At 43.9% G+C, this 15,050-nt stretch overlaps 1 protein-coding gene across 1 annotated transcript in view; it reads right to left on the minus strand.

Moving 5' to 3' along the window:
* Positions 1-10,171, minus strand: part of LOC135241100 (G patch domain-containing protein 8-like) — a 29,537-nt gene extending 19,366 nt beyond the window's left edge. The window contains exon 1 of the mRNA XM_064311233.1: positions 9,741-10,171. Within this exon, the coding sequence (XP_064167303.1) occupies positions 9,741-9,851 (111 nt within the window). The 5' untranslated portion in view covers positions 9,852-10,171. The remainder of the gene's footprint in view (positions 1-9,740) is intronic.
* Between the last annotated feature and the right edge of the window lie 4,879 nt (positions 10,172-15,050).

The following is a 15,050-nucleotide window of genomic DNA, read 5'->3' on the forward strand; positions in this document are numbered from 1 at the left end:
CCACAGCTGTGACCTGTAGCACACTGCAGAAGAAACCCCAATAAATAAGTTCGCTTGATCCTTCAGTAATCCGGTCTGTCCTATAAAATATTAACGTCAGGTTATATAAGCTCGTTCTTTCTCCTCGCTCTCCGGGTTTTGCCGACCCATTGACTCCGTAATGACTCAGAATTCAAGGCAAACAATAAGGTGAGGCCTCAGGGTGGGGGGCGTAAGCGTGCGGCACCCTGGTGTTCATGTAGACCACGGCGTTAAGTCACCCAAGGCTGAATAATGACTTTAAACTATCAAGCAAGTACTCCCTTAGGCGGACACAGAACACACTTTAATGAACTTCATTTGACAAGCACTTCAAACGGCTTAATTAACTCTCCAGCGCTTTAAGCAAAGTAGCCAGTAAATTTGATTAAGCCTCTTACAGTAACCAAGGATACTGGTACACCGTCATTCTTCCGGTAACACTAAATACTGGGTGCAGAGCAAAGTGAGGGTAGCGTAATTAAATAAAAGAAGTTGGCACTGAAGACAATGTGTTTTTGAACAGGGATGTTCATCAGTACCATGGTAAGAAGAAACATATCATTAGGAATGGGAACCATGTTTCCGTACTCTCTGTGCTAGCTCCAATTCAATCCAATCAAGGTTCCTGAACGCGCTTTTAAATGCACCCATCATTTTGTATTTGATTGTGTTCAGGAAGGAACAGATCTGAACACAATCCAGGTTCAGTTCATTATCACTAGCATTGTTTTTTAAACCTTTATTATCCATAAACACTTATGTTTTACAGACCAGAATTCCACGTTTTCAGAATTCAGGCTAATTACAGCTGTTGGTCTATATTAATCAATTAATGATGTAATCTCTTTCTAAAAGACTAATTTGAAACAGTCTATAACAAAAAACAAAAGCACAGCTGTTGGTGAACAGACCTGGATTAACATCTCTAAATGCTTATGGAATTTGACATAATGTGGCATTTGGAGGATAGATCAATCCTCAGTAGGCGTTAGAAGAGTGGATTTTGGACCCCCTGAAAAGATCTCACATTGGGCTCCACCACCCCAGGCCACCCCATCCTCCAGAATTACAGCACAGGTTTTTTTTTTGAGGGCCCCAGGAATCATCCTAATCATTTTGGCCGCATCCCTCTACACCCCTGACCTTTAACCTAAATTTTAACAGTTTGACAAAGAAAGATATTTGTGCTCGTTATTATCTGTGTTTTTACGTTTGATGTACAGATCACCGTCACTGTATATAACCAAACACCTAGACTGTTTGCTCTCCCATCAGTAACTTATCCACAGCAGAAAAACCTGCCATAACTCACTCCTCCTCATCCTGCCCATCTCCCCCTGTCACTGCATACTCAGGACTGCATAAATGATTCAACAAGGTACAGTATGCCTGTCTACCCTTGACAACTCTGTCTCTGTTAAACTCTTTTAAATCTGAAACCGAGTTGACTGCCATGTGCAGGTTCGGGCTCACTCATACGAATGCAGAATCGCTCAGCATAACTGCAAGGAGGCTAAACTACAAGTTTACTGCAAGCTCTGGAAACTTTTCCCATCTCTTATTCGCTTTCGACAATGCAGCTAAAGATGCTAGAGCATATCTAAGTATCTTTCCCAACTCACATCCGAATGTTCTCATCATAATTTGAGTCGTGCCCCATTAAACTGGTAGTTTTGTGAAGGGTAGTTTTGAGGATTGTGAGAAGTTTTTGTCTAATGTTAGCCATTTTCTTAGCCATTTGTTTATAATAATAAACTCAGATATCTCATCCATGGCATGGTGTGACTACAATATATCAGAAAACTGCGGTTACAAAGTTTTCTATCATCAAATGGTCTCATAAAGACAATGTATCACATGAAATGCTCAACACGCCCTTTTAGATATTATTCTTACTGGACGTTCAAACGAGGAAATGGGAACTATTTTCCCAGATGCTCTAGTCATTATAAATATGGTAGCTCTTTAGCTACGAGATCTATTCTGTCTTTGAATCCGCAAAGTCAAGTTTAGATTAAATAATATGGCTGTGTTAAATAACCACAGGCTCATTTCAAACTTCTGTGGGGCCATAATAAGATGAGGTACTCGGCTGCCTCCATAAAATAGATTTAGCAGTAAATCTGAGAGACAGTTTAGCAGCTCCTGCTGTGTTCTAAGACATTTCTTCTTATTAACTTCTCAGGTAACCCTGGCCGCCAACTAGATGATATCTAGTGTTTTAAATCAGGGAATTACAATTTGATTTTAAAGGGAACCTCCGCGGGAAAAAAGTAATATCTCTCCAGTATTTCTCTTTTGATCACTGTTTCAAATATGCTTATTTGTTTTTTGTTTGTGCCCGCAGCAGAGCAAAGCACCATGGGATTGCTGGCTGTCTGGTTCCAAAACCTCCCCTTTCTGAAGGGGTATTAGCTGTTCTTGGCATGCAGGGGTGTGGTTGTCATGGTTATTGACTGGCATTAATATAGCTGCACATTTGTTGCCTTGGTTTAAAATCGAATCAGTGACTGTAAAAATAATTTTAAAAAGAGAGACACAACCCTGGAAATTGCAAACAGACAGCATCTCCTTCAAAATAGGATAAACGGATATTTAATGAACAAATCTTTGCATTGATAAAGCGGATGGATCCCCTGTATCGATGATTTCTCAGTATTTTTATGATTTATCTTCATATATCCTTCTGATCTAACCCACTGGATAAAATTCAATAGGACTTTTAAAATTTCTTTTAAAAAATAATAAGGTTCTGAAATAATGATGTGTCTCTCTGTACTTCATCTACTACTACTTTATCTCTCTGAAAATGCATTTTCGCCCAGTGATCGATTCTCGACCCGTCTAGGGTGCAATTCCGCCTCGCGCAGGCTCATGCTGGGATAGGCTCCAGTCCTCTGACCAAGAATAACTCATTTAGAAAAACGGTGGAGGATGGGAAATGTATTTCCATATTTTTCCGAACATTTCAATGAGTTTTAATGTTTAACCCATTAGTTTCCTGGACTGTTTCTTTTACTTCAAAATAGTCCCTCTCCTGAAGCGGCAGCGCAGCCGTCTGAGTAAAATTAAAATTGCTTGGGTTACAGACGGAGTTCCCAGTCTCCTTATTTACCGCGTTGATCTCTAACAGGAAAAACGAAACGCTAGGGATGATGGGAAGGGCCTGGCTGTGGCTGGAGGTGCAGGGGAGAGTCGCTGGAGGCCGTAGCACTAACTGCTGTCCCTGGAGTGACATCACAAGGCCTGTTAACATGCCGCTGGTTTTGGGGTGACATTTCGAGGCCTATAACACTCACCCCTGGTTTTGGGGTGACATTACAAGTCCCCATAACACTCACCACTGTCTCTGGAGTGACATTACATTAACTGTAACACTCACTCCTGGCACTGAGGTGACATTACATTAAATACGCGTTTTGAACTTTCATATAGCCAGAGATTCTGGTACACTGTCCGCAAACCAAGAAGGGGGAAAACGAGGCTTGCTGAACAGTTTCAGTAATTTACAGCTGAAGACAGTAAGACAGATGTTGCAAAGACACAACACAATAAACAATACAATAAACCGGGTGACGGCTTTATTTATTGCACGATGTGCAATATTCCATGATAATCAGACGAGCACACAAGACAAATACCAAAGGGAGGTATATAACACTGAGCAATTTTGCTATTATTACACACCTCCAGTCCCACAGAACAGAACTGCAGTGGTTCAGTGAATCACATATAATGGGTTTACTCAGTAGAATAATTCAGCTGAAACGTTATGGGAATGAACTGGCCCACTGAACAGCAGGCAGGATCTGAATATTTATAAGGGTCCAAATTGTCTCAGAGCCAGAAAAAGGGTAATAATTTCAAATTAGTCATTTTATATATTAAACATGTTGTTTTAAAAAAAATGGTATCCTCTACATGCTCATATTCCTGTGTTTTCCCTAGTCTGTGCGCATACACATATACACACACACACACACACACACACACACACGCACAAACACAGACACCCATGCATACACACACATAAACACTAAACACACAGACACAGACACACACACACACACACGCACAAACACAGACACCCATGCATACACACACATAAACACTAAACACACAGACACTCACACACACACACACACACACACAAATGCACACTCACACAAATGCACACACACACTCACACACGCACACACACACACACACGCACACACACACAACTGTGCGGTTATTAAAATCTAAATGCACATCCGCCAGCTCTGCATCAGCACCTTTAGGCCTCTACATTCATAACATGCCACTGAAAGCGGGCCAGCCTGCAGCCTACAGCAGCTCATTTTATATGAAACAATCAATTAGGACAGTCCTGTCAGTCCCGGGGAAATGAAGCCGCCGATCGCGTCGGCTTTATGACTCCCATTACTGCAGGAGCTTTCTCCCACGAAACGGGTCAGGAGTGACTGTGCCGCACCCGGAACCCCGCTCTTACCCAGACGGGTAAGATTCAGCTCCGCGAGTGCGCAGCGGACAGGACCGGACCGGAGCACAGGACCGGAGCACTGGACCGGAGCACAGGACCGGAGCGCTGGACCGGAGCGCAGGACCGGAGCGCTGGACCGGAGCGCAGGACCGAAACGCAGGACCGAAACGCACATGCACTGTCTGTGGAACGTTGCTAGCTCTCTTCCCCGTTTCCCAACAGTGGCAGCAGGAATGCCGCGGGACAGATTTATAGGGACGGGAGCGGGAGAATGCAGGGAGAGCGCAGGGAGAACACAGGGAGAGCGCAGGGAGAATGCAGGGAGAGCACAGGGAGAATGCAGGGAGAGCGCAGGGAGAATGCAGGGAGAGCGCAGGGAGAACGCAGGGAGAGCGCAGGGAGAATGCAGGGAGAGCGCAGGGAAAATGCAGGGAGAGCGCAGGGAGAACGCAGGGAGAGCGCAGGGAGAGCGCAGGGAGAACGCAGGGAGAATGCAGGGAGAACGCAGGGAGAACGCAGGGAGAATGCAGGGAGAACGCAGGGAGAGCGCAGGGAGAACGCAGGGAGAGCGCAGGGAGAGCGCAGGGAGAGCGCAGGGAGAATGCAGGGAGAGCGCAGGGAGAACGCAGGGAGAGCGCAGGGAGAATGCAGGGAGAGCGCAGGGAGAACGTGGCTCCCGGCAGCAGGAGCTACGCAGGGGCGCTAATGTATGCATCTGGCAGGGCAGCTGATGTATGTAAACCGCCCAAAGCACAGCTGAACGCAGGGCTATATCATATGGATGTCAGTCGGTGAAGCTTACTGATTCGAGGGGTCCCTCAAAAAGTCATTTGAACATAGCAAGAGCAAGGTTCATATCATAATATGATCATATCATTTTTTGTGTGATATATATTGTGTGTATATATACTGTATATCCATCCATTATCTATACCCGCTTATCCTGGGCAGGGTCAAGAGAGGTGCTGGAGCCTACCCCAGCGTGCATTGGGCGAGAGGCAAGAATACATCCTGGACAGACCGCCAATCTATCACAGGGCACACACACCATTCACACCTATGGGCAATTTTGAGTCTCCAGTTAACCTACCTGCATGTCTTTGGACTGTGGAAGGAATCCAGAGTACCCGGAGGAAACCCACACAGACAGGAGGCGAACATGCTAATTCCATGCTGGATTTGAACCCAGGACCTTCTTGACACATGAGTTGTTTTCCACACATATCAGAAAATTTGCCATGATGTCATAATTCACTTTTGCCATGTAATTTATAACAGAACATAATCATGTTTTCATTTTGTATGCATTTCTGTCCTCCATCATCAGGGAGGCGATAGAGACTCTTTTTCAAGACACAACCCAGACAACCATTAAAAAATGTGGCAACCATGTGAGTAAATCAATATAAATGCAGTTATAATCTGGAACAGGACAGGAGAAGAATGGCGGAGCAGCGCTTATCTCCAGACAGACTCAGTGTACTATGCTCACAGCCACAGGTTTGTCTCCGCCTGTTTTATCTCATGTACTTCAGTCTTCCACTAACAAGATGTCAGCAGCCTTATTATCAGGCCACATATCAAAACATCATCCAGGTTGCACCACCCCAACCATCAGTGCTGATAAAGTATTTGCCACTAATTAACCACAATGATTGACTGCTATGCTTATAAGCAGCCCTCGACTCAGTACAATTATTTCACTGATAAGCAACTAAGTACGGTTATTTAGGACCACAGACAGGCAGCAGCATTTCAAAATGTTGCACAGGGGTGCTGGTTATTATTATTATTATTTTTTTAAAATTTTTTTTAATTATTATTATTTTTTTAAAGCAATCCAAATAAATACTCCCAATAAAATGAGAACAGTTTTATAACATTTAACTTGGCCAGGGACAGTTCCTTAAATAAATATTATTAATAGTACAATAGCTCGCCACAGAGATATATTTAAGAAATGATGCATGAGGATCAAAAATCCCGACGTGACCTGGTCTATTTTCCAGTCGATCAGAGTTGTACACGTCCTGAGGTTCTCTGCAACTGCGCTGAATGTTTCTTCGCGGCGGTTCATTACTTTGTCCTGACTTTTAAAGTGTTGGATGATGTCTGCCAGACTCTCCCAGCCATTTGCCGTGATTAATGAGAGCTGCGTCTCCAGACTCTAATTCCTCAACGATGCCACGAGCTCTGTCAGCACAGCGATGCCGGGCGTGATGTCTGTTTCCATTTACACAAGTCTGGGATAAAACGGGCCAAATCTGAACCGTGCAGAGCGGAACTTCGCAGAGGAATACCAAACCGCCTCGTCTGGTTTTACAAGGTTCAGTTTAATTAGCAGTGGAGAGCCTGGATGTGCAACCGCACTGTTGCTGTGCTCAGTCTGGCTCCCAGACAGTGCTTAAAAACATCCCTCACAGGGACCACAAGCTTGCCAACCTCAGGCAAATTACTTACCCAAACAGTACTTGCCGATGGCGATGCATGCCGATGCATTGCTGGTTAAATACACCGGTTATACGCTTTTAACATACATATAACTCACACTGTCTGACACAAATGCAGTCACATATTTAAAAAGCAACCTTAAAAATCCTCTAAGCATATCTGAAGCCATCCATCCAGGACAGAGCAGTGCTTCACGGCAGTACAGGGTATTGTCAAGGAAAACTGCCAAATCAGGTATGATGGATATTCTTTGACAAACAGATAAACTATGTTAAACATGATTGCCCAGCCCATCTGTTGATTAGTCTGCGATACCACAGATATGTTGGCAGTTGTTTTGATCAGTTATTTCATTTTGATGTTATGCAAAGCAGCCGTCTGCAGCATATGCTCCTGTCTAGCTGATGGAATTGGCCCTCCATTTATTACATGCCTATTTAAAAATGCACATTGTTTGGGATTATCCCCTTTTTCCAGTAGAAACATTTGCCCTTAAGAATTTAAAGATTTGTTAAATCTTGAATGACACCCACCCGTTGCCCGAGCCTGTCGTTTCCCCTGCTGACGGATGATTCCTCTCAGTGTCGTTCACAGACGTTCGTTCGAGATCGACTGTTTTGAACAGTCAGCCCAATGTTATACTACTTGCATGATTCATTGTGGAATTAGCACGTTGTGCAGAATAAGTCCGTCCGCGTGCAGCGCACCAGGCAGACGCTGTCGCACTCGTTTCCGATTGTGAGCATTTGACGTTCCTTCCAGGTTCGCTTTCCCTCTCCAGTTATTCGGTCAATAATTGTTTTTATAAACGACGCAATTAGCCACTGAATTGTACAGTTATTTACTTGACTGTGCTGTTCCAATGCCTACGGGGACCCCTAGAGGATAACAATTGAAATACAAGTTTAAGTCCACACGGGATATCTGATGGAGACAAGCAGGGTGGCCCTACCATTAAGACAAGTTCAGATCCAGTGCAGCATAAGGATTACCACCAGGGGGCGCACTCCCACTATCTGCGCCACAATACCTATTAAAGAGCCATGATTATACAGATGCCCCAGCTTCCCTGAAACGTTCGAAAGTACAAACAAGCATCACAAACGCTGCACGGCTAAAGACGTCCTCTGTACGAAAATACCCCTAGATGGCGCTACGTTGATAAAAGGATAAGCCACCCTCCTGCGAAAGGTTATGTTCTGCTGAACAGCAGGGCTCACGGTCTTAAGTCAGCAGACTTACGGCTGCAGTTTACTGCAGCGCGACAGGACTCGTATATTTACAGGGTCTGCGCGAGGCGTCTGGAGGGAACGCTTACCCACCGCTCACAGAATCCGTGATCCTGGAAAAAATCATTCCGGGTCGCTGGCAGGAAAAGAGATCGAGTGGCGCGGCGGCGTCGAGGCCTTGGACCGGGCGGGGAAACGCTGCTGCTGGAACGCTCTGGCGTTCCTTCTGTTTCCTGTCGTCTGGATGCGGCTGTTTTCCACAGCAGCCAACGTACACACCGCTCTCCACGAACACAGGCACGTTTAAACACTGTGCTATCCTGTTCATCATGGAAACAGCGCACTTTCTCACTGTTACCCCGTTCACCACGGAAACAGGCGCATTTTCTCACTGTGTTACCTTGCGCATCACGAAAACAGGCACACTTTCTCAATGTGTTACCCTGTTCACCATGGAGACAGGTGCACTTTCTCACACTGTGTTACTATGTTCACCACAGAAACAGGCACACTTTCCTACTGTTACCCCGTTCACCATGGAAACAGGTTCCCACTGTGTTACCTTGTTCACCATGGAAACAGGTGCACTTTCCCACTGTTTTACCGCGTTCACCATGGAAACAAGCACACTTTCCCACTGTTACCCTGTTAACCACAGAAACAGGCATACTTTCCCGATATGTTACTTTGTTCACCATGGAAACAGGCAGTTTCACACTGTGTTACCCCGTTCACCACGGAAACAAGCACACTTTCTGGACTCTGAATCCAGCTTGCTCACTGAGGAGACTGCTGTTACGATAGCCCACTGCTCATGATTTAAGTACGACACTTTCAGTAATAACTAATGCAGTAGGGCTTCCATTTTTACTCACTCTTTAAATCTTGGAAAGCTACGGTCTCCCTGGAACATCATTGATGCTTTTCTTTCAGCATTTCTCAACCCTTCTTTTAATCTTTGTGGTCTAAAAATAGCAAAACAAAGAAAAATCTCAACTGTTTTGTGTAGGGCTAATAAAACTGGAACACTGAATTGTTATAACATATTTGCTCTGTTCTCATCTTTGAGAGGGCACTAAATTTAAGAGGATTACACATTTTGGAGGAGAGGAAGAGAGACGATGTTGGACCTCAAAAATAACTACCAGTGCTCTTCCAGGACATCATTCAGGCTTGTGCGCAAATTTCCTGTCCATCTGTTACTGTACATTCAACAGAATGTTTCCAATGCTTTTCCACAGTAAAATTTCCCCTTACTACCACCATTAATAATAATAACAATAATAGATAATGATAATGATAATAATGATAATGATAATAATAATAATAATAATAATAATAATAATAATAATAATAATAATAAAATAATAACAATAATAGATAATGATAATGATAATGATAATAATAATAATAATAATGAAAGCTACTTAAGCTTGCACATGTACACAGCAGACCATGGGTGGCACACACCCCCATGCCTTTGTCCTGAAGTTGTCCCGAAGAACGCGGCGAGTTTCATGCAGCGAGGAGCGGAATGCGTTTAAAGGCTTAGTTACCAAGTTCCTGTTCCCGTTCTTTCCCAGGGGGCCGCGGAAAACTCCCTTGACGTTCCGAAAGTGACCGTTGCTGAGGTGCGCGGAGCTGATGACGATGTAGTAGCAAGCCATGAGCGAGCGAGCGAGCGAGCGAGCGAGCCGGTTCCCAGGGACAGAGGTGCATACGGTCCAGCCGGAGAGAGAGAGAGAAAGACAGCGAGAGAGAGAGTGCAAGAGAGCGAGAGACAGAGAGAGCGCGCATGTGAGAGAGAGTGCGAGCGAGGGAGAGGGGGAGAAACAGTAAGTGAGCGAGAGAGAGAGAGAGGGGGGGGGAGAGAGAAAGAAAGAGCGCTGTCCCTGGAGAATAGTATGTACACAGCTGCACCCCCTCCCGTCTGATCAAAGGCAGGGGCTCTTCCTCCAGTGAAGTCTGGAGCTGAGGAATCGCCTCTGCGCAGGGGGGTGGGTGTGGGGGGGTTGGAACAATGCAGACTGTCACACAAGAGCTGGGAGAACCGCTCCGTGCCATCACACTGGCTTTGCTTCCCTCCCTTTGCTCTCCTCTTTACTCCTCCCCTCCTTTCTCCTCCACTCCCCTCCCCTCCTGTCTCCTCCTCTCCTCCCCTCCTTTCTCCTCTACTCCCCTCCCCCCCCTCCTGTCCTCCTCTCCTCCCTCCCTTTTTCCTCCTCTCTCCTCCGATCATCCCTCCTCTCCTCTCTCCTCCTCTTCTCTCCTCTCTCTTCCATTCCTCTATCTTTTTAGGGTGTCCATGTTTGCAAATGATTCGACAATTAACCTAAGGATGGTATTTCTCTTTAGGGCTATTTACAAATGCATTTTTTTGGGGTCAAGGTAAACTGTCACCTAAAGAGAAAAGGTGGTGTTACTTTATTTTTTGCCCGGTAAAGCAAAAATTTCAATCTGGCTGACATGTCGTAACAAGATTCAAGGCAGTGTTGGACAAGATCCCATTCAAATGTTAAGAGGGATGGTAATGAGAAGACTTTTGCAAGAGCGTGCATTTTATGAACTATTTGAGGAAGTTGACAAATTATTTGCAATTTGGGGGTGAATGGGTTTATTTGTGAACCTGCAGAAGGTGAGGGGTTTGATGTTTTCAGATGGTATATAAAACTGATGTTGTAATGTTGTACTGGTAATTGTTTCTAATGATTGTTTTGTGTTTTGTATTATTATTATTACGTATTTCTTTAATTTTACTTTTCCTTTTTTGTGTATGTTTTTGGGTTTTTTATTTTTGGGCTTGATTTTTTGATTTGTGGGTATCTCTTTTTCTTGTTGCTAATAAAGGGATGTTCAAGTCTCATCTCCTCCCCCTCTCTCCTCCTCTCCTCTGTTCTCCTTTCCTCCTTTCTTCTCTTCCTCTCTCCTCCTCCTCTCTACTCCCCTCTCCTCTTCTTCTCTATCCTCCCTTCCTCTGTCCTCTCCTCCTTTTTCCTCCTCTCCTCTACTGCTCTCCTTTTATAATTTTTTCTCTTCCTCTCCTCCTCTCTCCTCCCCTGGTCTCCTCTCCATCGCTCAGCTGAGGTGCTCCTGCAGGTGCTGTCAGTCAGCAGGTTAGAGCTGGTGTGGGGGGCGGGAGGGGACACCAAACCCTGTGGCTGTCTTTCTGCTGTAGTTCTTTAATGTCTTTGTCACACTGTTAAGTGTCCTTGAGTTTCGGAAAGTCCATAAATACATAAAATTACTTTTGTTACTTTTATTTTATAATTCAAAGGAGATAAGCTGACAGACACTGCAGACACAGCCATGACAGGAATAGTTCTGATTATTCCCTCATTATGAGTAAAGACATTCTTCCAGTGCCTAAATGAAATGGGCCTTGGTCACAAGATCACAGGGTCTATGCAAGAAGGTTTAGAGTCGAATGGCTTCAGGTCCAATGTCTGGATTGGTACACCAGCGTTGCACACTTGATCTAGATATTCAGTTTGAATGGCTTCACTAAACTCTTACCTGCATGTGTAAAGCGAGACATAATCTATGCATGGCATCCTGAATAAGCATGTCTGTTCAGCCAAAAAAAAAAAGAAATTATGCTAAATAAATAATTATACAGAAGCAATAATGCCTGGTAACTAAGCAACACATTCCAGAATTCCAAATGAAGCCCAGGAAGTGAGAAAAAAAAGAACAGAAATGCATCCGTGTGCATTTCCCTTCCTAAATTTCCTGGCACCGTTATTTTCAACAGTCTGATTTATTACAGTTTTTCACAATTTCTAAGACACATTTCTTGAAACCTTCACCCATTTTCTCAAAACTTTAAACACAAAACCAAAACTTCAAACCACAGTCACAAAACCCCTGACTCTTCTGGCAAAATCAAACAATCTCCTCAAAACCATTTAATCTGTGCTCAAAATCAAACAATGCTTTCAGATCATACACACAGCCAGTCAATATATAAACACTACAGAGCATTCATTAGACACTACATCAAAAAACTGAGAACACAGCATCCAGGGCATGTAGTTACAGAAAAAAAATGTTTATTGTATATAGTAAATGCATTTTGCAATAAAAAAGGATAGTAATCACAACACAGTGAATATATTGTATACTATAAGTACTGCAGAAAATTGAATGCCTGTATATTCAGCACTTGCATAAAAATACAGTCAGCCCAAAGAACAAAGAAAACTCTAAATGAAAAGCACATTACAGTACACTCAAAACTGTTATGCAACTGCAAAATCAAAGTCAATGGGAGATTCATTCTGCCTCAGCATCACGTCTTTGTGCTGGGTCCGGCCAGAGGACTTCGTCCACATCACATGCAACGTTGTCCCTTGCCAGGCATCGGGGGAAAAACCCTCTGGTGTGCCAGATCCAGCCTTGACAACACTCCACACCTATGTCACCGCAGGCCAATTCCATTGCCTGTAAGAGATTTTCCCTGGTATATGGGTTTTGGTCATAGACCTTCCACTGCAACGCAGAGAAAAACTCTTCTATTGGGTTGAGGAAAGGGCTGTATGCTGGAAGGCAAACATTTATGAATCACTGGCGAACCACTCGCGTATCCGGACACCACGGTGAAAGCTGACATTGTCCCAAACCACGACATAGACAGGACATCACACAGTTGCCTGTTTTCTCATCTGAAATTACAGTTCTTGGTCTTGCTCTTCCTCATCCTTATACTCTTCCTCCCCGTCCACCACCTCTTACACATACTCTTCCTCCTCTGCTTCTCACATTGATTCCATCCATTGTTGGTATCAACATTCAGCGCACCTGTGCCACCTGTGACCTGGCTTATATTCTGTACAATTGGTTTGATCACATCATTAGAAACAAGTGTGAACAATTTTGAGTTGTGTGCAAACGATGACAACTGTGTTGTAGTTGTGTTTAACTTTTGCCGCCCGTGTTTACCATTTTACAACACAAGTGCATCACAGTGTGAAATGTGTTTTAGTGAGTGAGAATGTGTTTAGAGTTTTGCCAAAAGAGTGATTGATTCGACAAATGGGTTTAGGCCACTGAGCATTTGGTTCAGAGAATGGGGTTTAGTGTTTTAGCAATTCAGAAAAACTGTAACTATGATGGGAAAATATCAACAAGCCCTCCAGAACCCAGCACAAGACAGGGCTGAACAATCCTCTCAGCTTCTCTTTGCAGGGGCTGTAGATGACTGATATTCTAGGGATTAAATACGGTACTACAACTTCACAGATTAAACTGGTATAAGAAGGGCTGACTGTACTCTCAGATAATCAGTCTTAGGGGTCTGTTTTCCAAAATCAACGTCACATGGTGCATGGGTGCCGTTGGTGGGCAAACTGGGCGTGGCTACTGTATGTCTGTATTTTTTCGTGACCAGAAGGGAGGAGCGCACAGATGAAAGTGCACGGTGCAGGTGGAAAATGGGCCGGATTTTGATGAATGTCATCAGTGGTATGTTGCCACTGAATTCACTCATAGCCAATCAAATGACTTCTTTTCACTGCCTTTAAGAGCGGGGCACAAAGTGTCCTGGTGTGCTGCCAATGTTTGTGCTCTACTACTGCCATCCCCACATCGATATTGCATTCTATAACTAAAACACATCATTTCACTCTAATAATGCATTTGTTTCACAAGGTAATGTCTAAAATTGCAGACTAAACTACCAAGTGCATAATCAGTTTAACAAGCAAATTATTGTAAATTACATTCTCCTAATTAATACTCTGTGGTATTTTGATAATATCTTTGTAGGACAACAGCAACGGGGCGCAAACTTTTCCCAAAGGTCCACAGCGTAACTCTGCTTTGGCCTGTGCAGAGTTAATGCGTTTCGAGTCAGCTCTGTGATAATTTAATGTCAATGCTAATGAATACACTAACTCACGCCAGAAAGTCCGCATTGCTGATGAAAGCAACGTGCCAACACCTATGAATATTTTTGAATCTTTTCACCTCATCTTGACCAAAAACGCTGACTGAGGATCTTTTCTGAATGTAGTTGCTGAATTCCTCAGATGCAGACACCTATCTTTTTTTTTTTATCCCCAGGAAATTAATGGTGAAACTAAAGTAGCTTCCAAGTGAATATAAAATGCGCTTTACTTTTTTGCTGTTTTGTTAATAGCCCACCTGAAGGCCAAGGCTCTGATTTGTAATGCCCCTCTAACTGAGTTTCCTGCTAAAGGAGACGTCTGATACTTAGTCACAAGAAACATGCGTCATTATAAACGTCTGGTGCTCTAAACCTATGCCTTGTCATTGTGTAACACAGTCTCTGCATTGGCTTCAAAACTGCTGAACAATAATTTGTTCCAATGAGACTCTTTTAATCTAATTAATCGCTGCCGATAGCATTTTCTGTTCAAAGAGAAGCTGTTGAGACATGTTGCAGATTTTGGTTTAATTACATGTTACAAAACAGAGCCGCTCGAGTGCCTCATGGGTCCTTATTAATATTCATGAGTGAATCACATTTTAATTTTGATATGTGCCAAACTGCTATATAGTGTTTTGAGTGCAATGTGCGCAATGGGCGTTGATGGTGTAGTGATCAGGGTATGTCCGACACTCCTTCACACTAGGGGGCGTAGCACACACCCTAGCTCTCCTCTGCAGGTGAACACACAGCTGGCAGGTCTTCTTTTGTAAGGTTAGAGGTTTTCTTGCAGCTGCGCAGCTTTCCATCCGATAATTAACACTGGTGGGCCAGTGGGGTCTTGCACAAAGCAGGTTTACTGAGTAAGCTGGATAACTGCACTGAGTAAATCCCCCGGAACAGCTCTTTATACTTCATTTCAGCAGCCATACCACCGTGCTCTCTGCTCCTGCTGAATAGCTGAAGCTAAGCGAGTGTG

The sequence above is a fragment of the Anguilla rostrata genome, chromosome 15 (assembly GCF_018555375.3).
Source record: "Anguilla rostrata isolate EN2019 chromosome 15, ASM1855537v3, whole genome shotgun sequence".
NCBI classification, from domain to species: domain Eukaryota; kingdom Metazoa; phylum Chordata; class Actinopteri; order Anguilliformes; family Anguillidae; genus Anguilla; species Anguilla rostrata.